Here is a 25,276-nt window from a genome sequence, read left to right on the forward strand (position 1 = left end):
TTTTATTTTATTTTGTTAGTTTATTGAAATATATGTTGTTTGCCCATTTGTTAGTTTTTGCAACCCTGTAATGTGGTTTTTCAATCATGTTGTTTTGGCGTCTGTAAATGAATCTTTCTTCTGTTAAACGCAGTGGATTTTTAGGGGAAGTGAGGTGAGTGTTGTCAGTTATCCACACCCCGTCCGTTAGGAGCAGTAGCGCCAAAGTTTTATTTGTGCCAGTAGAGAAGAAGTACTGGATCCGTGCTAATCGCCGATAAACAAGACGAAGACGAAAAGGAGCGATGCGTGGATCGGGACTATGAGAAAACTATTTTATTTGGTGCAATCTAATGTTTGAGTGAAGGCAGACCTATTATTTAAGAAGAATGATTCATAACCTGTTGATTTAAGTCAGAAAGGCCAAGTTTGCTGGTTCCCGTTAGCGGCGGCTAGCGGCCTACGCTAAGTAGAAGTAGCATACTTTACTTCGTCCGCTGCTTCTTTGCGGCGATTCGACAGGAGAAGCGCGTTATTTCATATCCATGAGGCTCTGGATTGAAACGATTTGAGGGAAAAGTGGTGGTATCCCTGTGGGATAGCCGCACTCGATACCATCCGCTAACATGTCTTTAGTAGCCTACGGCAGCAGCGATGATAGCGATGGTGAAGGAACGTCTTTAAAACAAGGCTCAGGGGGACTCTTCTCCCTCCTGCCAGCCCCCCAAAAGCCATCTGGGGCGGGCAGGACGTCGAGTGACGATCTGCGACAAGGCAAGACGACCTTATTGTCAGGTTTGCCGAAACCCAAGAAGCGCACAGAACCTGTGAGGATTACCGTACCGCAAATCGAGAAGAATGACGTGAGTGTTGCGACGAGAGCTGATAGACGTTGATGAAGAACTGATCGATCATCAGCATTCTTATATTTGTTTGTTTGTTTGTAGTCAGACTCGGATGACGACGAACCAATGAAGAAGAAACTCCAGTCCCAGGTAGGGAGACCTCCATTTCATCTTGGATGGTCAAACTGCTTTAAGGCGTTTCTGTCAAGACTTCTCAGTGCAAGGGACAAGAAGTTGATAGTTGAAGAATGGATTGTCCAATCTGATCAGTTGAACATCGGGCACTTGTTCATCTCCCTGGGTGTTAAACTTCACCCCTGTTTCGCTGCTCCTTTTCCATTTAGGGCGCAGGTAGCGGTCTGTCTTCTCTCCTGCCGCAACCCAAAAACCTGACTGTGAAGGTGACCGACAGACCTTTAATTCCCCACACGCTCACCAAGCGGCCGGATCCCAAAGGAGTCAGTCCGGGCACTCTCACGCCTGGCCTGCTGGGCCCCAGCGCGTCACCCTCTGCCATCAAAGCGGCAGCCAAGTCGGCGGCACGGCAGCTGGCCAGACAGATTGTAGCCACGGACGAGCACGAGGAGGACATCTCGCCACAGAATTACTTCTCGTTGGGTGAGAGCCCCGAGCCGCCGCCTCCGGCCGTCGTTCCAAGTTACGAACCTGAGCCCGTCGTTGCCGCGGTGGAGCCGCTCCCCGCGCCGCTTCCTCCGCCGCCCCCTGGTGACGAGCTGGGTCAGTCGGATGCCCCCCTCGACTTTGGAGCAGGGCACGAGGCGGCTGCCGCGTGGGGGGGCCAGTATCAGCGGCCCATGGCGGGACCAGAGTCTTGTCCTGAGGTATACACATGTTAAGTTTCATCATATCGAAGCTGTAACATGAATGGCATTAGTCACCTCATCTAATTCGACAGGGATACGATGGCAACGCAGCTTATTACCAAGATGCAAAACCCGGCTTGCCCGAAGACGAAGAAGCCGGTAACTCAGCCATGTTTGATGATGAAGCGGTAAGGAATCTTGGCCATTTCCTCCCTTTAAAAATAATATGTAAATAAATACAACTACAGTGGAATATCCCTAAATACTCACAGAGCTAAATTTAGAATGGCAAATGGAATTCAGCACGACAAACGCTATTATTGACGGGAAAACAGGCAAAGTGTTATAACTGTACTACGGGAAACTAAATTGACTGCAACAATGACAGCCACAGAACAGGATAAGAGCGAGTGGCGCAAACCATAAAACAGGAAACGGAATTTACTGCCCTCTATAAGCATTGTCTCCGTCCTGCGTGCAGTTCATGCGGCTTCAGGGCAAAAGGAACCGAGGGAAAGAGGAAGTGAAGTTCCTGGAAATTAAAGGCGACGACCAGCTGAGTGGCCACCAACAGTGGATCACCAAAAGCATGTCGGAGGAGAAGCAGACCCGCGGCTCTTTCAGCAAGGTACAACCCAGAACCACTCCCAAGAACTCGTCCGGCAATAACCAATTATTTCTGACTGAAACTGTTTTTCCCTTGCAGAAAAGGGGAGGAATGCCCACAGGACAACAGAGGCGCAAGCACCAGATTACATATCTCATCCACCAGGTTAGGCAGCCAAAACTTCCACGTGGCCATATATGGTCAGCGTTTCCTCTAGCGGCAAGAGCCTGACCACATAGATCAGAGGTCGAGGATGGCAGGTTTTGCAAATTGATGCCCCGAAAAGAAGTCTTAAGTCTTTTTCCCTTCAGGCGAAGGAACGTGAGCTGGAGCTGAAGAACAGCTGGGCTGAAAACCGGATGACCCGCCGGCAGACCCAGGCCAAATACGGTTTCTAAGCACCATGCCCTTGGGGAGTCTGGCATGAAGGAGACTGGCGCTTTCTGTAGATTAAAAAAAAAAACAACCCAAATGCACATTTTCCTCATCTGTTTGTTCATGACTCCTTTTTCCAAGTAAACAAAGTTCGCTTCCAGACACTTGTGGCTGAGTTTTAGATACCGCTGGGTTGTAAATGTATTCCTTTGTACTGTATGAATTTACGCTCATGTAACAAACATTTTGTGTTAGTCTCGGTTTAGTGAAAGGACGTCACGCTTCCCAGGAAAGGTCCCAGAGCATTCACATTCGACCGGAGACATATTGATGTGGAATTTTGTATTAAACATGGTGATGCACACCAATGTCAAAGGTTCTTACTGGTCCTTCGAAAATACACGCAAAGCTCATTTGTTATACGACTGTCTCAGCTTGGCCGCTAAAGAGGATTTCTGCCAGGACTTAAAAAAAAAAAAAAATCCTCCCTCCTTGCTGTGGCGAGGGTTCCGCTCATGACGGGCTTATCAGTGACTTGAAATTCATTAGTGGAGAATTTAATCCCTGCTGGAAAACATTAAACCGTTCATATATATTATACACACACACACACACATTTCTCTTGATTTAATAACCTTAAATAGTTTGGGCTTTAGAGAGCCTTTACATCTTTAAAAACATGACAAAAGATAAAGCTATACTTTATAGACCCCCCCCTTAAAAATGTGCCGTTCTTCAATCATATCATACCCCATGCATCCGAGATGCGTATTGACAAACCTAAACCTTTGTTTGAAACTAACATGGGCTTATAACTAACGGTACAACAATTTACCCCCACACTCCACAAACAATTTTAACGGCCCCACCCCCCAAAAAAAATAAATAAAAACCTCCACACTTGGTTTGGGATCAGACAGCACCTGCTGTCCCGTCCTCTTCAAGAAGATGAGCAGTTCCGTAGGATGTGGGGCGGCTGGGCATCAGCCGGTGTCTCGCCGTGACCGTCATGCAGCAGGTCAGCATGAGGAAGCAAGCGCAGCAGCTCAGCGAGACCGTGGCGGCGGCCCACACCAGTGTGGTGATCACGAAGGCGAAGTTGTAGGTGGTCCTGTGGCAGTACCGGGCTTTCCAGGGCGTGAAGCTGGGCGGATAGGCGCCGTAGACCCAGGTGGAGCCTGCAATGGCCAAACAAAAGGCCAAAACCCGCTCAGGAGGACGAGCGTGATCAAAGACAACTGGATGGCACCGGATTGTTTTCGCACCTGCGACCAACTAGCAGAACGTGAAGAGGTGTAGCAGGGTCATGCAGACGGAGATGAGCGTGCGCATCATGCCCTCCTCCCAGATGCAGCGGCAGTAGGTCAACGACAGAGCCAGTAAGCTGGACACGCCCAGAACCACAAGGTAGACTGGGATTTTGGCCTGGGCCGGGCACTGGCTCAGATGAGCGGCACCTGTTGACAGCGCAAAACGATTAGTGAAGCCCTACGAGCGTTTGAAAAGTGAGCCTACCCAAACCGATGCCTGCGATCATCACCAAACACCACATGAAGTTGGTCACCACTGCAAGAAAGCGGACTAAGGTTAGGATGAACGACGGGGAGATTGACACAACCGTGAGAGAAAAATTCCGACCGATGGATGAAATGGGAACGTCACCGTGAGGCATGTGGTCCATCTTTGAACAAAAATAACCAACAACATGTAAACGAGCCTAAAAAGCATCCGCTGCTCTGATTCCGAACGACGTGAATGCGGCATCGGTTAGCTTTGACACAACTCAGGATGTGAGGACATGTTGTGCAAAGTCATTGCAACTGTGTCATGAGAGAGGAAGAAAAATAAAACAAAAAGGAAATCGGCTTGGTCGCATGGAAATGTGTAGAGAAACAAGCAAACAAGACACTCTTGCAAATGATTGAGATTTGAAAGTAGAAATCACATCAAAACGCTTTCTTCCATAAACCCAAAGTCTAACCTTAAATTGGAACTTGAATGGGGACTATGGAAAAATTAGTGCAAGACTTTAGACACTCCACTTGTAATATCACCGCCAATCGTTTACGTCACGCAGTTAAGACAATAGCAACTGATACACAGCGGGGTTGTAACAGCTTGGTTTTTATTTCAACTTTTTTTAAAAATTATTTTGTTTCAATGAGTTGTTTGAGTAGCTGTTTTTCACTTTCTATTTTGGGGGAAAATGATTGAGCTTCCATGTTTTATACGAGTTGTTCGTCAAGTACAAAATGAAAAAAAAATGGAATATATAATCAACTATAATTATCAAACATGTCATTTCAGTTTCCATTTTTTTAAAAGCATTTTCTTACCTGAATTTGTTAATGATTTCCCCCCCCAACATTTTCTCAAAGTTTTGGGGTCTTTGTTAGTTTTCGTGAACCATAATAACCTTGACATACAATCAAATTTACCTTAGTGACCGCCATTTTAAGGAGACAATGGCTCGATACGCAAGTGTTCTTTGACAATAATGTCCAAAGAATCCACAGAGGTCCTTTTAGTGTCTTTTCAGTCCTGTTTGTGGTTGTCACTTGGTGGCGCTGTCGCATGGACCTGACTTGTCTCAGTCATGCCCTCCTCTTCCACTTGGTGCTTCACGTCCTCAGCGGCCTGCTGGCGTCGCTGCGCCTTCAGGAGGCGCTGATGACTGGCCGAAAGGTCCTCGTAGGGGACCAAGGACATGGGGACTCGGACCGTGTCCATTCCGTTCACCTGTAAGAACACACAGCGTGTGTGTGTGTGTGTGTGTGTGTGGCGGGGGGATATGAAGTCACAATAATCTTACCGTTACATCACACCAGTAGTCGCCCAATTCTGTAATGGGCTCAAATGGAAGCTTCAAGGCATGAGGAGGCACCACCACGAACAGCTAAAAATGAAGATAATATTCAGGACATCTGTTAGTCTTTTTTTAAAAAACAAAAATCGACTTTAGGTATAGAAATGTCGCATCCTTTACACTTTTTTTTTTCACATACAGTACCTGCTGAAGAAATCGCCTCCTCACCACCTCACTAGTCAGTTTAAAGTCTTCCGAGGGCATTTTGTTGATTCTCAGCTTGCAGCGCTTCAGGTACTCCACTGTCTGGGAATTGAAGGCATAATCATCAACTTCATCATCACTTTATTATATATATAATAACTAAGAGGTATGGTGCAATCCAGTGTTGTTTAGGGGGTGCAAGTGAGTTACATGAATAGTATTGTTTTACAGACTTTCCTCCATCCTCATAATTAACCCCCCCCCCCCTCCTCCAAAAATAAAAATAAAACGTGCCCTTAGTTTTACACTGACTTACCAGTTGTCCTGTTCGGGTTTGGACTCTTTCATCAATGGTGCCCTCACGCAAAAGCTGAACACAATAAAAAAAAGAGAGGCCAGCGTTCAATTATCGCATAACATAACAGTACTGTGAAGCCCCCTCTCATGGGCGCACCCTTAACTCCTCCGCGAACATCTGCTTGTTCTCTGGAGACGGGTACACGGCAAGCCCCTGGGCCAGCAGCTTGCTCCGCCCCACTGACTTTTTGACAAACACAGTTTCTCCTCGACCACCCAACTCTGTTAAAGAATAGATCAAATTGAAGAAAGATTTTTGTTTTTGTTTTCTTATTGAATGCTGAGGGTGAGACTCACTAGGGACATTCTGTGTGAGGATGAGCTCCATCTTTTGCCTGGGAGCATGTTTTGTGTCCTCCACCAGCTTGTAGATGCGGTGCCTGCGGGGGTGCAACCTCGGGGGGCTGCCCAATTTGGACAGGGGCACCTGCCACCAGCGCTCCACCACCACAGTGCTCTGGAAAACAGTGCAGAGGTGCAGGGTTCAATTCCAGCTCCATCCTCCCTGCGTGGAGTTTGCATATTCTCCTCGGGCCTGCGTTGTTTTTCTCTGAGTACTCGCTTTCCTCCCACATTCCAAAAACATGCATTGCGGTGCTGATTGAGCACTCAAAATTGTCCTGAGGTGCGAGTGTGAGCTTGGATGGCTGTTAGTCTGTGTGTACTCTGCGATTGGCTGGCAAACTGTTAAAATTAAAGATTAAAATAAAACACATGCTGACCTGGACAGGAGTCACAGAAAACCCCCGGGTAGTGATTTGGTCGAGCAGATTTCGAAGGGCACGGTGGCCGGAGCTCAACATGTCGAACGAGCGTATACAGAGCGATAATTATCAGTTTCGTCACAATACTTCCTAAACGCGTGTTTTCAAAAAGCGCTTGTTCGTAATCTGTTAAATCATCAAACGTTTATTGCTTAAAAAAGCGAGTGGAAAGTACGCTGGTCGTATAGTGAGGACCTTATTGAAATAATAGAGGCCCGAAATCTTGCCTGATTATAAACTGCATTAAACTGAAAAAGAAAGATCAACATTTATGCTAACTATACATTTGTGGTAATTCCTAATCTTTTCAAATGCTAATACGCTTTTCGTGCCAGACGTAAGTAAAAAAGCAAGTAGATAGTCGATGATAGTGTTTTCGAAAAATCCCAACTGAACGAGTAGTCCCGAAAATAGCCTGAATTAAATGTATTGCACTTTCAAGATAATTTAAATATATTTTATATTATCGTCAATCAAAAAAATATGTTCGTATTATTAACATGGCGATTTGAAACATTGATTAAATATATTAGTTATTATTAATAAATTATGCGATGTGCTTATGTTATTTACGGTATCCACAATTATCGCCACCCTTGGGTGAAGCCTCGCAAAATGTATAAAAACTCGCTTCCTCCAGGTTCGCCTGTCAGACCAACTTTGGCACACACAACCACGCACTACCAGTTCCTGAATAATAGAAAGATGTCCACTCTCATCAGAAAGATTATTAACACCGCGAAAGCACCGGCTGCCATTGGCCCCTACAGGTAACAAATAAATATTGTATTGATGGGTAAATCTGAGAGGTGTGTCTCAACGGTCGTTGAACGCAACCGACGACGCTTGTAAAGTGAAACTAGGAGCAAAAAGGCCACAAAGTCCAAACTTTCTCCGAAGAGCAGCAGGTGACGCAAATTATGGCGACGATTCGCAGGCAGATTACATACACGGAAAAAGTTCCGGTGAGACAGGGAATATACAGGTAAGATGCAGGGAAAAGCCGCTTGTAAACACGTTTATATACCGTATTGTTGGTTTATTTCTTGATATTGGTTGCGTAACGAGCACATGTGTCGAAGGGGAGTTGTGTGTATGGACCAATCAGGATACTTGTGGGCGGTAACCTACCGTCGTCAAAATTTTTAAAAGGACAACATAATTCAGACACCATTCAAAACAAGCGGGAAATAAGAATAAGAGACATATTATCCGAACTCGCTCGCTGGAGGCCCTTTTAGTTTTGGTCATTTTCTCCACCAGAGCATGACCAAAGAAGTTGAATTTAGCCTATCGCTAACGTTATAGCCTGTTTTCGAGTGATATTAAAGATGAAACTACCGGTATACGTGCCTTCTTAATTCATTCCGCATTCTGCATAATCCACGTTGTAAGGTTTGACCTAAAACCGTAGTTGTCAACTTATTTAGGTTTACTTTTTGTGTAGGACAGGTGCTCTTATACTAGAAATGTGCACCCGAAAATAATGGTCATCTCAATCATGATAGTACGTCTTCAGTAAGTCTTGCTATTTGTTTTTGCTCAGCCAAGCAGTACTGGTGGACAGGACCTTGTACATCTCTGGTCAGCTGGGCATGGACGTGGCCTCTGGTGGGCTGGTCCAGGGAGGAGTGCAGGCTCAGGCCAAACAGGTTATGAGTACACATATCGATTGTCAGTGGTGGCAAAACTACTCATACTCTGCGTTTAAGTGGAAGTACATATGCAAAAGACTGGAAAATTTTATTCCTTAGGCTCTGGTCAACATGGGGGAGATCCTGAAAGCTTCAGGCTGCAACTACACTAACGGTAACATTTCAAGTGTCGGTGTGATGACTTTTTTCCTCTTATGAAACAAACCTATTTGTCTATTTCAGTGGTGAAGACGACCGTCCTGCTGGCGGACATTAATGACTTTAACTGCGTCAATGAAGTGTACAAGACATGTAAGTCAGTGCGGTTAAAGTTCATGATGGTTGATTGGGCGGTTTGATTTATATCGTATGTAGTAGCACGTTTATATTGTGCCGGTTGACAGTTATCTTCATTATATGTATAAATGAACAGAAGACAACTGAGAGGTGAAATGGACGCCGGTGACCCCACGATGTAGTTGTAAGCGGACACCGCCACTCAGGAGGTCTCCGTGTAACGTGACCTCCATCAGAACCACACACAATGCGCAGTTCAGGATCCTCTCCATTGTCTGGATATTGTTCAACACGAAACTAAAGACCCATAAGATTAGCGTTAGCTCTAAAAAAAAAAATAGGGCAACATTTTTTCATTGAATTTAGATTTTTTTTAAGCATGGTGGATTAGTGACCCTCCATTAGTGATGTAAATGTTTTTGGTAATTTTTTTTTTCTTCCAACGCATCCGACAACTGAGCTAATTTTGATCCCGTCTGAAGTCTGCCTAGTAACAAGTGGCGCCTGCCGTCGTGCCGCCAGAAAAAACGATCTATGCAGGTCTCCTGCACCGGGCTTGTTAGATAATTCACCACAATCATCATTGACCTTTGCTGTCTTTTCTGCAGTTTTCAGCAGCAACTTCCCTGCCAGAGCTGCCTACCAAGTGGCGGCACTCCCCCGTGTGAGAAACCCCTTGACACGTCTACAAGCTTTACTTCCACTAATTTGTATGAGCAGTATTTCAACTTGGTTCAAATGTTGTTGTTGTTTTTTTTTTTTAATTCTCTCCAGGGTGGTCTGGTGGAGATCGAGGCGGTGGCGGTTGTCGGTCCTATCGCCGACTCTTGACTAGGCGGCCATCTTGCCAACAAGTTATAGCACCACGTTTTTTTTTTTCCCAGAGATATCTTCCAACAACTCACGCGGGTTGGCTTCTGATTTTTTCACTTCATCTCTGAACTACTTTAAACACTGGCCTTTTAATTTAAAACCCCACGCAATGAAACAAAGCACTTAATTTGCCAGTTGTATGGACCGGGGTGCAATGTTGAAGTGTTACACAATGGAAAAAAATAATAATGTAGCTCTGCGCCATGAGTAGCTTTCATGTAAAGGTTTTTCATGTAAAAAAAAAAAAAAAGTACAACTGTATAACAATCTCAAATAAAAACCTGAGCAAGAAGTGTTTTGATTCCGGTGATTTTATTACACTTTGTCGATCACTCTTAATGTAACGGGTTTCAAAAATGCCTCAGAACTTTCTTGCAACTGTACATGGAAAGGTTAAAGAGAAAGAAATTGATTGTCATTGGATTTAAGAGGTATTACTTTAAACAATGCCGCAGGATATCATATTCAATCAAATGAATGGTTGTTTGACCTGTTGTATTTTTGCAAATTGCCTAAATGTAAAAAAAAAAAAAAAAGTAAACCGTTACAGTAAGTGCATGGTGCAGCAGTAATCCCTGACCTTTTTTTTTTCTTTTGCGAGTATTTTATTTCAGTGAGGCGTCTTTCTCCGTTGAAGCGGGCCAACGACATTGGCGTCTTATTTTCTCGGTCCGAGCGTACATATCGATTCATAACTTTTGGCATTTTGGCTGTGGTGTCGCAGGCGATGCAAAGCGCTCTCTCGAATGGATCGTTCATCGGAGGTTTATTGGAATGCAGATGAATTCACTGATTGTGTTTGTGTTTTTTTTTAATAATCGGGAAGAGGACCATGAAAAAAAATCGCATCTGAAATTGGAATCACAATATTGAGGGGTGGGGTTGGGGGTGGGGGGGATAGCCCAATTGGACTATTTGTCAAAATCATTCAGCCATGCTAAAAAGGGAGCTCACCTGGTGCCTCCTCTGTTTCTTGTTTTGGTTCCGTCGAATCTGCGGCTTCTGCTTGAGCTGATGCTAAATTTGGGTAAAGGTCACAATAACACAATGTGAAAAGAGATTGTCGTCCTGCAGAGGAATGCGTGACAAGGTCTTGTCGTTAGGCTGTATTGTGAGTAACTCAATATACGCCACAGCAAACCACACTTTGTGCAGTTGCTTTTTGCATGAATATTATGTTATATATATATATTTTTTAAAAAAAGCAACAGAGCTTATTCTTTCAAGTGTTTGGTTACCTGGGCTGCCGGTTCCATTGCTCTCATCTGTTTTGACTGCAGGTTTGGTAGAGTCCACCGCTAAAGTCTGAGAGCTTGTGGAACATCCCATCCTGTTCGGTCCAAACAAGCTTGGACGGGAAGGAAAGAAATAGTTTGGAGGTTGGGATTTTTGCCCCTTTGCCTCATGAGTAGCGAAGCATCTTGGGGTGGTTCCCCTGCTATTGCGGTGGGGGACTCAAATTGGTGACACACGTCTGTGCCGTCAGTGTTGGATTTGTTGTTGACTGTCACTCAGGCTGTTTCCAGGAGGCTGGCAACAAAAATACATTATTCAAGTGGTCAGCAGCTTGCTCGTGTGCAGAGGCTGCCTCGCCTCACTGGGTGGTGACACGACTGTGTGGAAAGGGGGTAAAAAAAACGGCATAGTATACACAGTGACCTCCTACCTGAAGTTGTTGTTGGTCAATCCTTTCAGTCTTCAGTTTGAATTGAGCATCTGACTCTTTTCCTTTCAAGACGCTTCTCTGAACAGACTGTTGGGGGGCCGGGGGGGGGGGGGCGGAGAAGTCAAACAATCTTCTGAGCTCTTGAATCATCTCAGTTCATGATACTGAAAAGGATGTGACGATTCCTCTGGCTAGCCGATGATGAGCACACAAAGACACCGCCGGTTGACTCAATTTAGCAGACTCAGTGGACTCGGATGAGTTAAGCGCATTCATCATAAATGATGCGGACTCCAACCGATGAGTTGGACGAGTTAACCGACGTCCATTGGGTCAGACTCTGAAGATTTAGTAGTATCGGTTCACTCCCTCGAGTTTGCATATGCATCTGTTGCTATTTTTTTATTTGTACCATAAACTTTTGGCACTTTTGCATGTTTAACATCAAGTTAGTTCGATTCTTGTGGTTCTATATTTAACTAACTCAATTTTTGGCTCCAAATAGGTTGAGACAAATGACTCTACTGCACATGCTCACGTAGGAAATTTTACATTTAGACTCAAAATGTAAAATTCGCCAAATTTTAGAGCGTTTGAGCTCTAATTCCCAAAGTATTACAGTTGAAATTAAGCAAAACAAATGACCGTCGACCTCCATACACAAGTTATTGAAATTCGTGAAAACAGACCTGACGTCAACATTTCAAAAAGTGCAAATGGTGAAAGGCATCAGTAGATGCGCACGAGCCGTTTGCGCACGCTCGCCTAGAGACTGCGCCGCAAAGCATGCTGGTCCTTCCTTTCCCTCCGAGGCCATATTGGAATAAGCTCACAGTAAGGAGCTCTCACAAGTTTTCCAATAAAACACCCCTAAAGTGACACTCGTTGCTTTGTCGACGCGCACAGAACGTCACTGACCGTTTTCTTGTCCCTCGTAGGTCGGCCGGCTTCGGACTTGAAAACGCTAAAATGGTGGCCGCGAAGAAGACGGTGAGTGGCAGGCAGCTCTTCCTCTCGGCACGCGCTGTCCGCTTCACGTGGAGGCTAATGCCAGGCTAGGCCCGCTAAGCTAACATGATAGCACGATACCCGTCATATGTTCGTGACGAATGGCGAAACCCGGAGTCAAGATGTAGCTACTTATTGATGGGGGGGGGGGGGGGCTGTATCGTGAGCCGGCTTGCGCAGTCCCAAGAATCCCTGTCAAATGCCCACTGAAGCTAATGCTAACACGGTGGCTAATTCCAGTCGAGCTACGTTGACGCTGACCCTTGGTGTAATGTGCTTTTCGAATGCAGAAAAAGTCGATGGAGTCCATCAACTCCCGACTCCAGCTGGTGATGAAGAGTGGCAAGTACGTGCTGGGCTACAAGCAGTCCCAGAAGATGATCCGACAGGGCAAAGCCAAGCTGGTCATCTTGGCCAACAACTGCCCGGCTCTCAGGTAAACACCACCAAAACAAGTGTCTCCAAAAAAAACGCTTTGTACTGTTCAGTCTACCGAAATGCTTCCATTCAACCTCTTGACCTCTAATTCGTCTGAGTTTTGATGCTCCTCAGTCGGTGCTGCTGTATTGTTTAGCAACAGAGTGCAAATAGGTCACTCTTGACCCCGATTTAAAGAAGGGAGGCACCCGTTTACCCCATGATGCCATTTTGTGCCCCTCTTATAGGAAGTCTGAGATCGAGTACTACGCAATGCTGGCCAAGACTGGCGTGCACCACTACAGCGGCAACAACATTGAGCTGGGCACCGCCTGCGGCAAATACTACCGCGTGTGCACGCTTGCCATCATCGACCCCGGTGAGTCCAAACATTGGAAAACACTCGCTAGCTTGCTGTCAATCATTTTTAAACTACACAAATACAGTAGTTTAAATAAATAATAAAATGCTTCAAAATCAACTTACTGGCTTTGTTTTATGTCTTCACGGCCTTATAAAATTAATGCTTAAAGTGTGATCTATGACACGACCTGTCCAGTTTGACTGAAACAGATGAAGGCACTTTTAGGGAGGGGCGTGGGAGGAGGTTTTTTGCTGACTTGTTTGTTCTCTGCTTCTCCTTGCAGGCGATTCTGACATCATCAGGAGCATGCCTGATCAGCAGCAGCAGCCTCAGTAGACCTCCCCGCCATCCCTTCACCCCGATTGTCATAAATAAAGTTGGTGTTGACAATAACTGCCCTTGTTGTTTTTTTTTTTAATCAACCGCATTGTGGTCAAGTACCGCAGGTGGCCAGCAATGGGGCTGCAATGTCAAATCCAGCCTAAAGTGTCGTGGAAAAGAAATAATCAGCCAACCGCATTACATGTTTTGTTTTTAATTTAAGAGAATTGAGGACACATCAGTGGATCATAAAAGGACTTTCAAAGGGATTCTGACAATTATAAACTGAGGCATCAGTCATCGCAGCTTCCACCATTTTGTCTTCAACGCCAACAACTGCTGAGCTTTCCCATCGCTGCCTTCGAATATCAAACCGCTCTGCAGCTTTTCCTTTTTTGGACACAATGACACGCAATGTCACGTCTGTCTCTTTAAAGTGCAAGTTCACTAATTGCATTTGCAAAAGCAGTGGTCCTCGCTCATGAAGGCGCCCAGTTAGTTGTTAGGCCAATCAAGTTTTTACTGTATTGAGAGTTGCGGGTTGAATTTCATGCTGACGGCAAGTGGATAGTATCTACTAATGTTAAGATAACAACCTATATTAGAAAGGAAACAAGTTACTAATGCAAACTCTGGGACTTTTTTTTTTTTCTGTGATGACTCGTAAGGGAGCAAAATGTGCCGTAGCTATTTCACCGAATGTTCGATTTTCTTTAAATTTGAATCATTAGCTCTTAGATCTGCATTTTTTAAAAATAAACCTTTGCATTAAATGTAAGCAGCAAATTATTTGCACACATAAATGCTATTTAGTTTAAAAAAAAAAACTACCAATTTGATTCAGGCGCTCCAACCGGTTTGTGCTATCATGCTACGATGTTAATGCACCACCTAAGATCCCATTCACCATTTGCTTGGAAAAAAGTCGGTGATGCACACAAAGAGCGTTCTCTCAGGTCGTTCAAGGAAAATGCCTCCAAGCCCCGTTGAGCTCGATCAAACGGGTAGAAAAATAAGACGCAAAAGAGGAAGACGTCGCCGTTTTTCCTGTAATTCTCTCAAAAGGTGCACAGAAGAATTTTAAGAGCGTGATTTCCTCGCGGCCATGACCACCGCCCCCCTCACGTATTACAAAAAAATTTAAAAATACCCCGTCGTTACATTCAAAGAGGGAGGGGGGATGAAAAAGTGCTCTTGCTCCTCACTCAACAAGCAACCACGAGGGAGATTCACAGTATCAGGGGTTTAAGAATCGGCGGGTGACTCCGAGCGCATGTCCGTCTCCTTGCAGAGTGAAGAGGACCACACGTTACCGCGACAGAAATACCGTCTCAAGGCGCCGCTAAGCTAATGCCGGCAGGAGTCGACATCCAGGACTCAGCTATAGCTACTGATGGAGGTACACTGGCGGGATTACAGAGAAGGTTGTGGGGTGGGGGCTCAAGGCTCCGCATACTGGGGAGGGGGTTCCTTAGCCGGGATGGCGACCACCTCCTCGTAGGGAGGAAGCAGAACCTGAAATAGAGCACAGAACAGAAAGTTGCCTCGAGGGCTCGGAAAACCACCAATTGCAAGTCTTTCAAAAAAGTATTTCGAAAATAAACCAAAATTTAAAAAAAAAAATGAATGTGTACCTTAGACCTCTTTAAAATTAGAATGACATTTATTTTAACCTATTTTAAGATTTCTGTTTCATTTCTGTTCTTTCACATAAAAAGGAGAAAAAAAAATGTCTTTGGAAAAGTCCATAATGTCTCAAACTTTTGATGGAGTCCCACAGGGATCCGTTCTTGTTCATCGAGATGTGCTCGTTTTTGACAGCCTATGAATCCAACCAAAAGTATTGGGGAGTTTTTTTGTTTCAGCAAATGAAAGAGCACATTCTAAACGTGAACAATTCCAATCAGTTGAAGGAATCCAAAATTATACGAGTCAATTGGCATTCCAGGGGTTTCTCAGTCCCTCTTTTTCTCCCCAAATGGAAGAAAATACACATGCTCTCGTTTAAAATGGGGGAAAAAATCCCCATATTCTATATTGTCCAGAACATTCTACAAAGACCCACATATTCACGCAAGTGAATACGGTATGTTAAAAAATGTGATTGAATGTGTAGTTATCAAGCATGACTGGTGGCGTGACCCGAGAAGAAATGTCCCTCACTGAGCTTTAAAAAAAAAAAAAAAAAAAAAAATCATCTGCCATTACTAATTCTGTCAAGTGGGGAAAATATGCTTTGAGGGGATGCGATTGTGAGACATCAGCTGGGAGGAAAGCCTCGCGAACCCATCACGGCGGGGATTTGAAATGGAGCGGACAAGCAGACCGTTACGTAACGTGCCCGCGACAAGAGAGGACGCATACAAAGAGCACACGGAGGGTGTATGCGGGCGTATAAAACCTCCACGGATGCCCTTTGAATGGCAATAGCGAACCCCCCCCCACCCCACCCACCTCCTTCAAGGCGGGCCATTCATATTCACTCTGCTTAATGAGCGCGTCGACTTGTCGTTCTTGTGCAACCACGTTAAGCGAGTGGTCAGCGTGGCGCGCGACGGACGGCGGCGATGATGATGATGATGATGATGAGCTTCGTGACGAGCGCGAGCGTAGCGCAGATTAAGGTCTTACATATCAGTGTTGGGGATTAGCGCAGACGGCAGATGGAAAGTGTGACGGCGCTCAAAGCCTAATGGGAGGACCCGACGGTCGCACAAACTCCACTCCGTACGCGGAATCTCAGCTCTCTCCTCAATCTGCCAATCCAATCCCAATTTATGCAGGCGGCCTCGGAGACGCCCGTGCCCACTACCGGCACCATGCTTTGAAACGGCTACAAATCAGTACTAATGCGTCAAATAAAGTCTTCCATATTTTCATGAACTCTTGGAACGTTGCTAACACAGACGGGGGCGGGGGGGGGGGGGTCTTCTTATCCTGAGGTTATTTGTTTTTGGCTGGAATATCATTAAAACAAAAGGATAAAAGATAATGTGTGGTTGCAACATTCAGGAACCAACGACGTTCAATTAAAAATTTTAAAATAATTACAAATGAATCCCAGAGAAACCACAAATATGATGAAATGTATTTTCTGAAAGTACAGTATACAGTTGTGTCCCACCGACATGTGTTCTTGTCCCATTTAGTATTTGATTATGTACTTACACCAACCGGCTGTCATTAACAGGAAAATTGTGAAGGAAAAAAAAAAAACAACAAAAACAACAAAAACTCGCTGTTCTCAAGATTCTACCATTTTGGGTTTTGGCCACATAATTATGTCCACGTTTGTCTTCTCGAAAAGTCTGAGGCTTGCCGTCTATGCGCGGCTTTTGGGAACTCACCGTGGTGTCGTTGGCGGTGACGTAGACGAGGACCTCAGTGGTGCCTGCGCCGCTCACGTATCTGTAGCAGTTCCACACGCAACCGATCAGGTAGGCCTGGAGAGACAGATGAATGGATTATAACTCTCGGAGTCCAAAAAAAAAAAGATGGCTCTGAACTCCGATTTGGTGGCGGGCCGAGCGAGCTATAGCGGCTCCCTGTGCAGGAGCGATCCGCTGGCATTTTTCGGAGAACACTAACTACTTCTTTGCCGCACTGGGGGGGGGTCACTTTCGACCAAGAACGAGCCTACCTTCAGGCCTCCCCCAAATCCAGCCATCTCAGCGCAAAGAGATCGCACGTGATGCAAATTCTCACGAGCAGAATCCTTTCCCATACTGCAGAAAAGCGCACGAGTTTCACGTCCCGATGCCAATGGAAAAGGATTTCGGCAACCGGCGCCTGCCAGAAACGGCCGCTGCTCCGAATCATTTTTTTGCTTCGACTCCCTCCATTTGAAAGCGGACATCGCTGCGTTATCCTCTTGAGTGAAATGTTTCACACCTTGCGGATGAGATGTTGATTGACTGAGTGAATCAGTTCTGTTATTTTTTCTTTAATTCATTCTAGTAGCCGCATTTTGCTAAGGAGTGGGAGTCATTTTGCCCAAACATGACTTGCGATTTTTTTGTTGTTGTTTGAGCGTCTCGTTTTCTTGCTGCGCTCCTTCAGCCCGCAGCTCATCAGTCGTCGGCAGCACCGAGGTGGGACTTGGCAAGCGAACAGCCGGCTCATTGTGTTTGCGTGTGAAAAGACGGAGCGGCGTGCCGGGCCAGCTAGCCGGTCCAATTTCCCCTCCAAAGCGTCCCCTCTTTTCGAAAAGTGAGGAAAAGGAAAGTGGTCCTTCTTCCTCTGAGCAAATATCGACCAAAGTCCCTAGGCCATTTTCGCGTCGTCGCTTTTGTCAAAGTCGGATTCCTCAAAGCAAATGTTTCGAGTTGCCGGTTGGTGAAGTGAAATGAGGTGGCCAGTGAGTTTGGATGGAGCGGCATCTGAAGTTACCTTGAAGGAGAGGATGCCGCCAATGAAGAGGAGGACTGCGAAAACGAGGCACATATGATTGGCAGACATCATGTCCTCTTTATAAGGGAAGGTCTCGGGCTGCGAGGGAAGAGGAACAAAAAAATAAAAATAAAAATAAAAATAAAGCACTGGCAAAACTCAAGCGAGTCAACGGCGACCGTTTGTGACTCACCAGCTGCTGGAGGTAGTCCTGCACCGTGTTGGGGTAAACCACCACGCTGACGGCCACCAGCGTGTTGAGGGCAAAGTCGAAGATTTGGTAGCAGAAGAACGGAATGATCCACGCGCCGTGTTGCTGCGAGGGGGAAATTCAAATGAGGTGAAACCGGGGATACTGCGATGGGGAAATAAACGGGTGCGAACTCACCTTGTAAGCGCCGTATGTCGCCATGCCGCATATGAGAATCATGAGGAGGGATATAGCTGTTGCTATGCAGATATCTGAAGAGAAAAAAAAATGGCTTCAAAGTTAAGTTTAGCATCATCCCCCCCCCCTGCCTAGTAGTCGACGTTTTTCCGATTTAGATGAAGTGGACAAAATCCCGTTCATCTCTGCGTGCCCTGCAATTGGCTGGCAACCGGTTCGGGGGCGTCCCCCGCCTACTGCCCGAAGACGGCCGGGATAGGCTGCGGCCTGCATGTTGCCGAGTAAAACTGCTTGTGAGTCCGAATTGCGGGGCTAGTCCTTAATACTCGTGAGGTACAGCACTTTTTTTTCATTCATTCATTCATCTTCCAAGCCGCTTGATCCTCACTAGGGTCGCGGGGGGTGCAGGAGCCTATTCCAGCTGACTTCGGGCAGTAGGCGGGGGACACCCTGAATCGGTTGCCAGCCAATCGCAGGGCACACAGAAACGAACAACCATTCGCACTCACACTCACACCTTGGGACAATTTTAGAGTGTTCAATCAGCCTGCCACGCATGTTTTTGGAATGTGGGAGGAAACCGGAGCACCCGGAGAAAACCCACGCAGGCCCGGGGAGAACATGCAAACTCCACACAGGGAGGCCGGAGCTGGAATCGAACCCGGTACCTCTGCACTGTGAAGCCGACGTGCTAACCACTGGACTACCGGGCCGCTAGCACTTTTTTTATTATTATGATCATTTTATTTGTGAAAAAAATGTCACACAGCGGGTAAATCCTTGGATTCTGTTCAGCGAGCTTTCTTTCCACCAGAACGCTTGTATTTTTCATGAATTAAAGTGAATCGCTAAACTAAAGAGGACCCACCACCACCACCATCATCATCATCAGAATGTTGCTTTCATCTTGGATACAGCTGGATGAGCATCTCTTCGGGTGCCCCATGATGGTCGAGCAAAGTCTCTCCCCCCGCCTCCCTCCCTCCCTCATCTGGGATTATGGCGTCCATCTTGAATGACTGACCAATCCATCGACAGATCCCATGACGGGATTTGTTAAATGTAGCCAAGATGTGACAAGCTGCATGTTTTGGTTCGGTCAGGATTAGCAGCAATGTTGAAGTTATTGCCCGCCTTGTTCTTGTTTACTTTCTGTCATTTCTAGCAGAGAGTAGTATTCATCCATCTTGGCAGAAGTTTCTTTCACCCAGAGAGCTGGATTGTTTTTGTCTTGTCTGACCAGGATTCCGATTATTTTCTGCTTCCGTTATTATCTTCCCGTCTCCCATTTGAACACAGAACGATACACTTTACGAGATGAAAACTGGAGACTAATTGTGTGTTTGCACTCACTTGCATCATCCATAACATCAATGTCGGTGCCCAGCTCGGAGCTGGTGAGGTGGTAGCGGTACTGCACTGGATCATTGAGGGCCGACAACAGGATGAGTAGCACAACTGCATTGATGAGCTGCAGGGAAGAAAGATTTGTTTATTTTGAGTTTTTTTTAAACTGGTAGCAATTGGCAGTCTGATGAAATAATCATGTTATTGCTCTATGATCGCAATTTTCGACATCAGCCAAATGGACGCATTACGACATTTAAATAAAACTTTTCAGCCGTAACAATCCACCTTTTTTAATTGATTGCACAATTATTTTTAAAACTTTCACTTGGACAGTGACCAAGTGGCTAAATTGGCGTTGCTGACTGCGCTTTGGCAAACTAGCTCCCATCTCTTTGCGTCGTTAGTGGAAACAACTCAGCGAGGATGTGCTTTAATCTATGGAAGTCTCAAAACAAACACACCAAAACATGACTTTTAAAACTGCTATTTTAAGGTGCAAGTCCCGACACATGAATTAAAACCATTCTGACTACAGGGTTTGGGGGTATAGCATAAACGCTTACAAAAGCCCAGGCGGGGATTTAGCAGGCTTAAGAGGTGCACTACTATGTTTAAAAAGCTCAGGTTAGTACAAAAGCATCGATGCTAAATTTAACCCAAGTGCACATGTAGGACAAACGGCACGAAGCGACTGGCCGCTGGTATGAGAAGAAAAATTAACCGTCGTATTCCCTCCTGTCAACATTTTTATCTCGACGATATTTTTCGAGACATCTTTGACACATTATTCAGCCGATATCAGGTGTTACAATTACGTTTCTTCAAAACGTTCCATCATATTTACAAACGTCAACTGAAAAAAAAAACCGAGGCAAGCATTATTTCAGAGTAAAAACCAAATGAGGTTGGTTGCTAGCTAGCTGAACTCAAATCCATCGGCACGTGACGCGCAAAAAAAACATGTCGATAAAGTCGGCCGGTTTGCTTCAGTTGAGATGCTTAAAAAAAAAAACAAGAGCACTTACCATGTACCAAATGCCCAAAATAATGGTACCCGTCCGGACATGGCAGCAGAGGCAGCAACTCGTCGAGTACCAACGGTCCCACGGCGAAATCATCCTCAAACGTTCCTCTCGAGAACCGAAACAAGCACCAATTTACATGAATGCTGCAAGGGGGTGGCCCGCCGTTGAGCTCCGACGATATGTTTTCAAAAGCACAATAGCAAGTATAGCACAGAAAGTAAAGCTTGTTGTCACACCGAACGTATGTCGAACGAGATAGATAGATCTTCACCTCCTGGGCCGCACAGAGAAATGATGAGAGTCCCTTCATCCCATCTGCCTCGTCCCACAATCATGTGACCAGACGTGGATTTCTTTCTTTCATTTTTTTTTTGCATACAAACACGATGGGGTAATACAAATGATTCATTGAGCCCACGTTTACCTTTCTAAACGATTTTAATGTGGGTTGGGAGGGTGTCAAGTATGTTTTTTTGTACTGCAGTTTTTTTGTACTGCAGTAACACCAATTATAAAAAAAGTCTACACACCCCTGTCGAAATGCCAGATTTCTGTGATGTAAAGAAAGTGGCAACACACCTGATTCAAATCATCACGATCTTTTTTTTCTTTCTGGGTTGTCAAGTGAAATATTGTAAGTTACTTTTTCATAAAAGCCCTTGCATTTTGTGAATAATACAAATAAGATTCACAGTGTCTAACAATTTAAGTTGCTGTGAATAAATAACAATATTAATAAAAAACGGAATAAGAAGGGACTCGTAAGGGATGGAATCAGCAAATAAGGCAAAAATATGGGCCGGATGTCAAATCAGAGTGCATGCAGTTTGACTGTCTCTGGGCAAACCCTGGATGAAGGCCAACAGATGGACTGGCGAGGACACGCTGCTAAGCTCCAGCGTGGGTGGACCTTTAACATGCATGGTGCTGAGCTGACATGAGGGGATTTTCCTGTGTAGCCACAATTAAAAACAAAAACAACAAACTATTATAGGCTCTTTAGCTTTTAAAACATCAATAAAAGTATTCCACTCAGCAGTTGACACTATTAAATATGGATTTCGGTGCACAGAAAATCGTTGCAAAATCTCCTAGTTGAGATTTCAGATCAACGAGATTAACTGGGTTTTTCGTTTTCAATGGAAAGAGGTAAAAGTCTATTTATATAATTTATATAAATGTATATTTTTTTATCTTTATATAATTTAGAACTTGTCTAGAGAAAAGTTTCATTTTGGATGATTTTTTGTGTGTGTGTAAACTGCTTTCTGTTATTTGTTGTGTTAGGCAGGAGCTTGGCCCGCTTCTCGTTGGCATGTAGTAACCTATTGTCTCCAGAAGGGGCAGTAAGGTTACGGTGAGGGATTGGTCGGCCGAATGGCACAATTGAAGAAGAGAAAGCCGGAAGTTAGCATCACGTCGCTAATCAGAGCCAGTGTGAGTGTCAAACGTGTTCTTTTTTATTTATGACCACGTTTGCCGCCCTTTCATGACACATATGTGGCAATTAAAAGACGCAAAAGCACCACGGGTCGTTGTGTCTCCCTAAACTCCGCGACAGCCGCGGCGTTTGTTTGAATTAGCTTTAGCGTGCTAGCTGTAAACAAAGAGACGCGGAAGTTAGCCACGCATGCTAAAAGCAGTCGGTGGGCGGCGGCAGCAGCGGCGCCGTGTTGAAAATGTGTCACGTCCCAATGCTTCGAGGGTTGGTGACTTAACAGTGCCGTTGAGGAGATATTTGTAGCGCTGGAAAGAACGTTGACAGAGTACGAGCAGTGTTGAACTAAAGAGAAGAACCAGCCCCAACGCAAACGACGAGACTTCGCTAGTCAGGGTTCGATCACCAGCGACAGCAAGTGAGCAGATGTCAAATGCTACTTTGTCATCATAAAATCACTGACTCGATGTCTGGGCGATATGGCCTTCGAATGAAATCGCCAAATAACACCTCGCCCTGCCCACATCAATCTGAAACCATGTTTTAATTATTCCAAAGGAAACTAAATGTTTCTTTCGTTAAAGCATGCATATAAACGCAGTCATTAAATTATTAACAATTATTCAAATGAGCCATGAAACCGCATGGACTGAATAGCAAGCACTGGGGAACGAGCAGGGGAGTGTCATCCGATTCTGCCTGGGCAACAAACGCACTCCAAATTTCCACTTTTTGTGTCCTTCAGATCTTGCTGCCAGGCAGGAGTGGAACTCCATGATGGAGCAGAAGGAGTCCAACCTTCCCCACATCAAAGTGGAGTTGGAGGAGGACGTGCGTAGCAGTCAAAAGGCCGAGCAACAGGATGAGCGCGTCGACGCTGCCAAGTTCCAGGTGACCAGCGTCATTGTCAAGAGCGAAGAAGACGAGGAAAGCCACGACCAGTCGCCCGAGGAGAAGGGCGAGGCCCACGCGCACATAGACTCCCGCGTGGGAGCGCAACATCACGGCCGCTTGGCTCGTGTCACTCGCTCGCAGCGAGCCACGTTGGACTTTCTTGCCGCAAAGACCGCATCTGATGCGATGACGACCGGGAGCAGATTCTCGGCCTTCGACGGCGCGCGACGCGAGCGCCACCCGAGCGGGAAGCCGTTCGTCTGCCCGTTTTGCTGCAAAACCTTCAATCAGCGCGTCCACTTGTCCCGCCACTTGAGCGTCCACACGGGCGACAAACCCTTCCACTGCACCATTTGCAGCAAAATGTTTGCCACCAGGGACCGCTTGCGCTCCCACACCAGGATCCACACCGGAGAGAAACCATTCAGCTGCCCGGTTTGTGGCAAGCGCTTCTTCCACCACTCGCATTTAGTCAAACACTCACACATTCACACGGGCGTGAAACCCTTTTCTTGCCTGTTTTGCGGCAAACGCTTCTACTCCAACGGTGATCTGATCAAACACACGCGGACGCACACCGGAGAAAAACCCTTCACCTGCTCCGTTTGCAATGCCAGCTTCAGCGACAGCTCCACGCTGGGCAAGCACAAGCGCCGACACACGGGCGAGAAACCCTTCAGCTGCAGCGTGTGTGACAAACGCTTCCCCTTTAAGTTCCAGGTGAAGAAGCACAAATGCGTCGGGGAGAACAGCAGCACCAAGTGAACTCGCCAATACATATATTCTGTATGTTGTGATTATTGAAAGGGGTGTCCAAAATCGGGCATATTCCAAGAATAACATTTGACGCGGCCTGCAAAACTCACACACACGAACCTGCATGCTGTATGTGTATGCATGCAATACAAGTATAACCTGCCCGACGGTGACAATAAAACAAAAGTTCTTGGTATACATTGCTCCGATGCGATTTATCGTTAGCATCCCACTATATTGCAATTCTGATGAATTAAAATAGTTTTTTTTTTTTAATTAATGGGTTTATACTGTTCACATAGTGGAATGGCATTGCATGCGGGAAAGGAGAGCCACAGCCAGCTATCAATCAAACGCTGATAGTAACACACAAGCACACCCACACCTGAGCTGCTGTGAGCCACAGCTCACGTCCAGACACTTGCGTGCAGACTCACTGATGTCATACGCCACCCCACCTAGACCCCCCCCTCTTACAGCCGCATGCAGGTGCACAGGCACTACCATACACAGTATTTTATGCTTACTTTTTAAACAATTTTATACACAAAATGTGTTTTTTTTTATGGGAGGGGGGGGGCTAAATGGAGCATACTATAAAAGGAATTTGTCATATTTTTTTTTCTCTTCTTTCTACATACATTCTTGCTGCTGAAGGCTGTAGTGAGACTAATAAAGGTTTTCTTATCTTATCTTAAATTTCCCCAGTGTGGGACGAATAAAGGATATCTTATCTTATCTTAAACAGTGATGAAGTCATCCAAAAGCACTTGACAAAATCTTTGAAACTTTGAAGGTTGGTTTTTAACCTCATTTTAATGGACATTATTGCCACTGAGTGGACTGAAGTCAAACATTTTTGGTCACAAGAGGACTGATGTAAAAATGACTTTAAAAAAAATATCCTGTATGGGAAAAAAATGTGTCTCTGGAGTGCCTGCTACCCAGCAAGTGTGAAATTAAACAACCAAGTAGTCTGCCTATTTCTGACAACGTGTGTACGCGAGTGAGCAGTCTTTTGCCGAATTCTGATATCACAGTGGGGCTAATTAGCATAATAACCACAACTTTCTTACCCAGTTAGATGATCAGGTAGGGTGGCCGCACACCCGGAGCGAAAGAAGCGCTTTGGTCGCGGCATCTGAAGCACCGTTTTGCCAAAGCCGAAAGGCAAGCAGAGCTGCGGAGTGAGCACATATTAACGAGCATGATGTTCTCACAGTGTTGTGTTTAAGTTCTGAACGTGGTTTATTAAAATGCACAGTGTGTATTTTTTTTTTCTATCGTTTGCCCAGTCCTGGTGCGGACAGTGCGTCCAGAGCAGAAAATTCATTGCCAGGTCTTCATATATTTGTGCCAAGGATTAAGATCAAACGGCAACCGAAGTGTAAAATAAGAAGAAAAAAAAAAAAACAACCGCCACAGGAAGCCAAGCTGTCACCTTTTAGTAGAAAGCGTGTGCGTCTCATCACCTTCGAGGACCAACTGCATGTCAGGTTCTCTCCACAAGTCAGACAAGATTACGATCTGACATGGACCGTTTTTCTTTTCAAATTTCTGCAAAAGCTTCCGCTTGTTTCCAAGAGTTGCGTTGGCATTGAAACTTCATCTTTTCCTCGTATTGTATTGGAAGCAAAATGTTGGGCGTGCTGCAAAAAACTAATAGCGCTACATAAAATAGCATTCTTCTCATTT

The 25,276-nt window shown here is 45.4% G+C and overlaps 6 protein-coding genes and 1 long non-coding RNA gene across 11 annotated transcripts; 4 read left to right on the plus strand and 3 right to left on the minus strand.

Annotated features, from left to right (window-relative positions):
* Window positions 1–78: 78 nt before the first annotated feature.
* Window positions 79–3,005, plus strand: prcc (proline rich mitotic checkpoint control factor). Its single transcript, XM_052070038.1, has 7 exons — window positions 79–842; window positions 927–974; window positions 1,169–1,666; window positions 1,741–1,836; window positions 2,130–2,276; window positions 2,355–2,420; window positions 2,567–3,005. The coding sequence occupies exons 1-7, from the start codon at window positions 606–608 to the stop codon at window positions 2,651–2,653; spliced, it is 1,179 nt and encodes a 392-aa protein (XP_051925998.1). The 5' UTR covers window positions 79–605; the 3' UTR covers window positions 2,654–3,005.
* A 237-nt stretch (window positions 3,006–3,242) lies between these two features.
* On the minus strand, window positions 3,243–7,196 carry mrpl9 (mitochondrial ribosomal protein L9). Its single transcript, XM_052070052.1, has 10 exons — window positions 6,720–7,196; window positions 6,295–6,454; window positions 6,095–6,219; window positions 5,957–6,010; window positions 5,641–5,742; window positions 5,443–5,526; window positions 4,269–5,369; window positions 4,146–4,196; window positions 3,896–4,087; window positions 3,243–3,808 (listed from the first exon to the last, which is right to left on the minus strand). The coding sequence occupies exons 1-7, from the start codon at window positions 6,798–6,800 to the stop codon at window positions 5,166–5,168; spliced, it is 810 nt and encodes a 269-aa protein (XP_051926012.1). The 5' UTR covers window positions 6,801–7,196; the 3' UTR covers window positions 3,243–3,808; window positions 3,896–4,087; window positions 4,146–4,196; window positions 4,269–5,165.
* Window positions 7,197–7,382: 186 nt separating this feature from the next.
* On the plus strand, window positions 7,383–9,573 carry rida (reactive intermediate imine deaminase A homolog). Of its 2 annotated transcripts, none has more exons than XM_052070060.1 (6): window positions 7,383–7,531; window positions 8,308–8,413; window positions 8,516–8,570; window positions 8,639–8,707; window positions 9,301–9,356; window positions 9,467–9,573. In XM_052070060.1, exons 1-6 carry the CDS (start codon window positions 7,467–7,469, stop codon window positions 9,521–9,523), a joined length of 408 nt encoding a protein of 135 aa, XP_051926020.1. In that variant the 5' UTR covers window positions 7,383–7,466; the 3' UTR covers window positions 9,524–9,573. The 2 variants fall into 2 exon arrangements, with proteins under 2 accessions (XP_051926020.1, XP_051926021.1); XM_052070061.1 differs by lacking the exon at window positions 7,383–7,531 and adding an exon at window positions 7,563–7,746.
* Window positions 9,574–9,929: 356 nt separating this feature from the next.
* On the minus strand, window positions 9,930–11,785 carry LOC127603638 (uncharacterized). Its single transcript, XR_007963108.1, has 3 exons — window positions 11,232–11,785; window positions 10,804–11,095; window positions 9,930–10,582 (listed from the first exon to the last, which is right to left on the minus strand). It is a non-coding gene; the product is annotated as an uncharacterized LOC127603638 (long non-coding RNA).
* A 169-nt stretch (window positions 11,786–11,954) lies between these two features.
* On the plus strand, window positions 11,955–13,413 carry rpl30 (ribosomal protein L30). The gene is made up of 5 exons (XM_052070062.1): window positions 11,955–12,065; window positions 12,170–12,221; window positions 12,530–12,675; window positions 12,905–13,035; window positions 13,304–13,413. Exons 2-5 carry the CDS (start codon window positions 12,201–12,203, stop codon window positions 13,354–13,356), a joined length of 351 nt encoding a protein of 116 aa, XP_051926022.1. The 5' UTR covers window positions 11,955–12,065; window positions 12,170–12,200; the 3' UTR covers window positions 13,357–13,413.
* A 133-nt stretch (window positions 13,414–13,546) lies between these two features.
* Window positions 13,547–20,838, minus strand: laptm4b (lysosomal protein transmembrane 4 beta). Its single transcript, XM_052070059.1, has 7 exons — window positions 20,494–20,838; window positions 19,472–19,589; window positions 18,119–18,192; window positions 17,924–18,046; window positions 17,731–17,829; window positions 16,689–16,784; window positions 13,547–14,856 (listed from the first exon to the last, which is right to left on the minus strand). Exons 1-7 carry the CDS (start codon window positions 20,584–20,586, stop codon window positions 14,782–14,784), a joined length of 678 nt encoding a protein of 225 aa, XP_051926019.1. The 5' UTR covers window positions 20,587–20,838; the 3' UTR covers window positions 13,547–14,781.
* A 926-nt stretch (window positions 20,839–21,764) lies between these two features.
* LOC127603627 (gastrula zinc finger protein XlCGF8.2DB-like) lies at window positions 21,765–24,564 on the plus strand. Of its 4 annotated transcripts, none has more exons than XM_052070046.1 (2): window positions 21,765–21,930; window positions 22,677–24,564. In XM_052070046.1, exon 2 carries the CDS (start codon window positions 22,706–22,708, stop codon window positions 23,588–23,590), a length of 885 nt encoding a protein of 294 aa, XP_051926006.1. In that variant the 5' UTR covers window positions 21,765–21,930; window positions 22,677–22,705; the 3' UTR covers window positions 23,591–24,564. The 4 variants fall into 4 exon arrangements, with proteins under 4 accessions (XP_051926006.1, XP_051926005.1, XP_051926008.1 ...); XM_052070045.1 differs by having other exon boundaries at window positions 21,799–21,930; window positions 22,694–24,564; XM_052070048.1 differs by having other exon boundaries at window positions 21,883–21,930; window positions 22,690–24,564.
* The last annotated feature ends 712 nt before the right edge of the window (window positions 24,565–25,276 follow it).

Source organism: Hippocampus zosterae, chromosome 7, assembly GCF_025434085.1.
Source record: "Hippocampus zosterae strain Florida chromosome 7, ASM2543408v3, whole genome shotgun sequence".
Classification (NCBI taxonomy): Eukaryota; Metazoa; Chordata; class Actinopteri; order Syngnathiformes; family Syngnathidae; genus Hippocampus; species Hippocampus zosterae.

Excerpts from the sequence above, each read along its gene's own strand:
- prcc (XM_052070038.1), top strand. The coding sequence starts at position 606 with ATGTCTTTAGTAGCCTACGGCAGCAGCGATGATAGCGATGGTGAAGGA. Across the intron at positions 843-926 it reads CGCAAATCGAGAAGAATGAC|TCAGACTCGGATGACGACGA; the intron begins GTGAGTGTTGCG and ends GTTTGTTTGTAG. Across the intron at positions 975-1,168 it reads AGAAGAAACTCCAGTCCCAG|GGCGCAGGTAGCGGTCTGTC; the intron begins GTAGGGAGACCT and ends TTTTCCATTTAG.
- mrpl9 (XM_052070052.1), bottom strand. The coding sequence starts at position 6,800 with ATGTTGAGCTCCGGCCACCGTGCCCTTCGAAATCTGCTCGACCAAATC. Across the intron at positions 6,220-6,294 it reads CCTCACACAGAATGTCCCTA|AGTTGGGTGGTCGAGGAGAA; the intron begins GTGAGTCTCACC and ends ATTCTTTAACAG. Across the intron at positions 5,743-5,956 it reads AAACCCGAACAGGACAACTG|ACAGTGGAGTACCTGAAGCG; the intron begins GTAAGTCAGTGT and ends TTCAATTCCCAG.
- rida (XM_052070060.1), top strand. The coding sequence starts at position 7,467 with ATGTCCACTCTCATCAGAAAGATTATTAACACCGCGAAAGCACCGGCT. Across the intron at positions 7,532-8,307 it reads GCTGCCATTGGCCCCTACAG|CCAAGCAGTACTGGTGGACA; the intron begins GTAACAAATAAA and ends GTTTTTGCTCAG. Across the intron at positions 8,414-8,515 it reads TGCAGGCTCAGGCCAAACAG|GCTCTGGTCAACATGGGGGA; the intron begins GTTATGAGTACA and ends TTTATTCCTTAG.
- rpl30 (XM_052070062.1), top strand. The coding sequence starts at position 12,201 with ATGGTGGCCGCGAAGAAGACG. Across the intron at positions 12,222-12,529 it reads TGGTGGCCGCGAAGAAGACG|AAAAAGTCGATGGAGTCCAT; the intron begins GTGAGTGGCAGG and ends TTTCGAATGCAG. Across the intron at positions 12,676-12,904 it reads AACAACTGCCCGGCTCTCAG|GAAGTCTGAGATCGAGTACT; the intron begins GTAAACACCACC and ends CCCCTCTTATAG.
- laptm4b (XM_052070059.1), bottom strand. The coding sequence starts at position 20,586 with ATGATTTCGCCGTGGGACCGTTGGTACTCGACGAGTTGCTGCCTCTGC. Across the intron at positions 19,590-20,493 it reads TTTTGGGCATTTGGTACATG|CTCATCAATGCAGTTGTGCT; the intron begins GTAAGTGCTCTT and ends TCTTCCCTGCAG. Across the intron at positions 16,785-17,730 it reads GCGGCATCCTCTCCTTCAAG|GCCTACCTGATCGGTTGCGT; the intron begins GTAACTTCAGAT and ends CTGTCTCTCCAG.
- LOC127603627 (XM_052070045.1), top strand. The coding sequence starts at position 21,871 with ATGGCACAATTGAAGAAGAGAAAGCCGGAAGTTAGCATCACGTCGCTA. Across the intron at positions 21,931-22,693 it reads CGTCGCTAATCAGAGCCAGT|GAGTGGAACTCCATGATGGA; the intron begins GTGAGTGTCAAA and ends GCTGCCAGGCAG.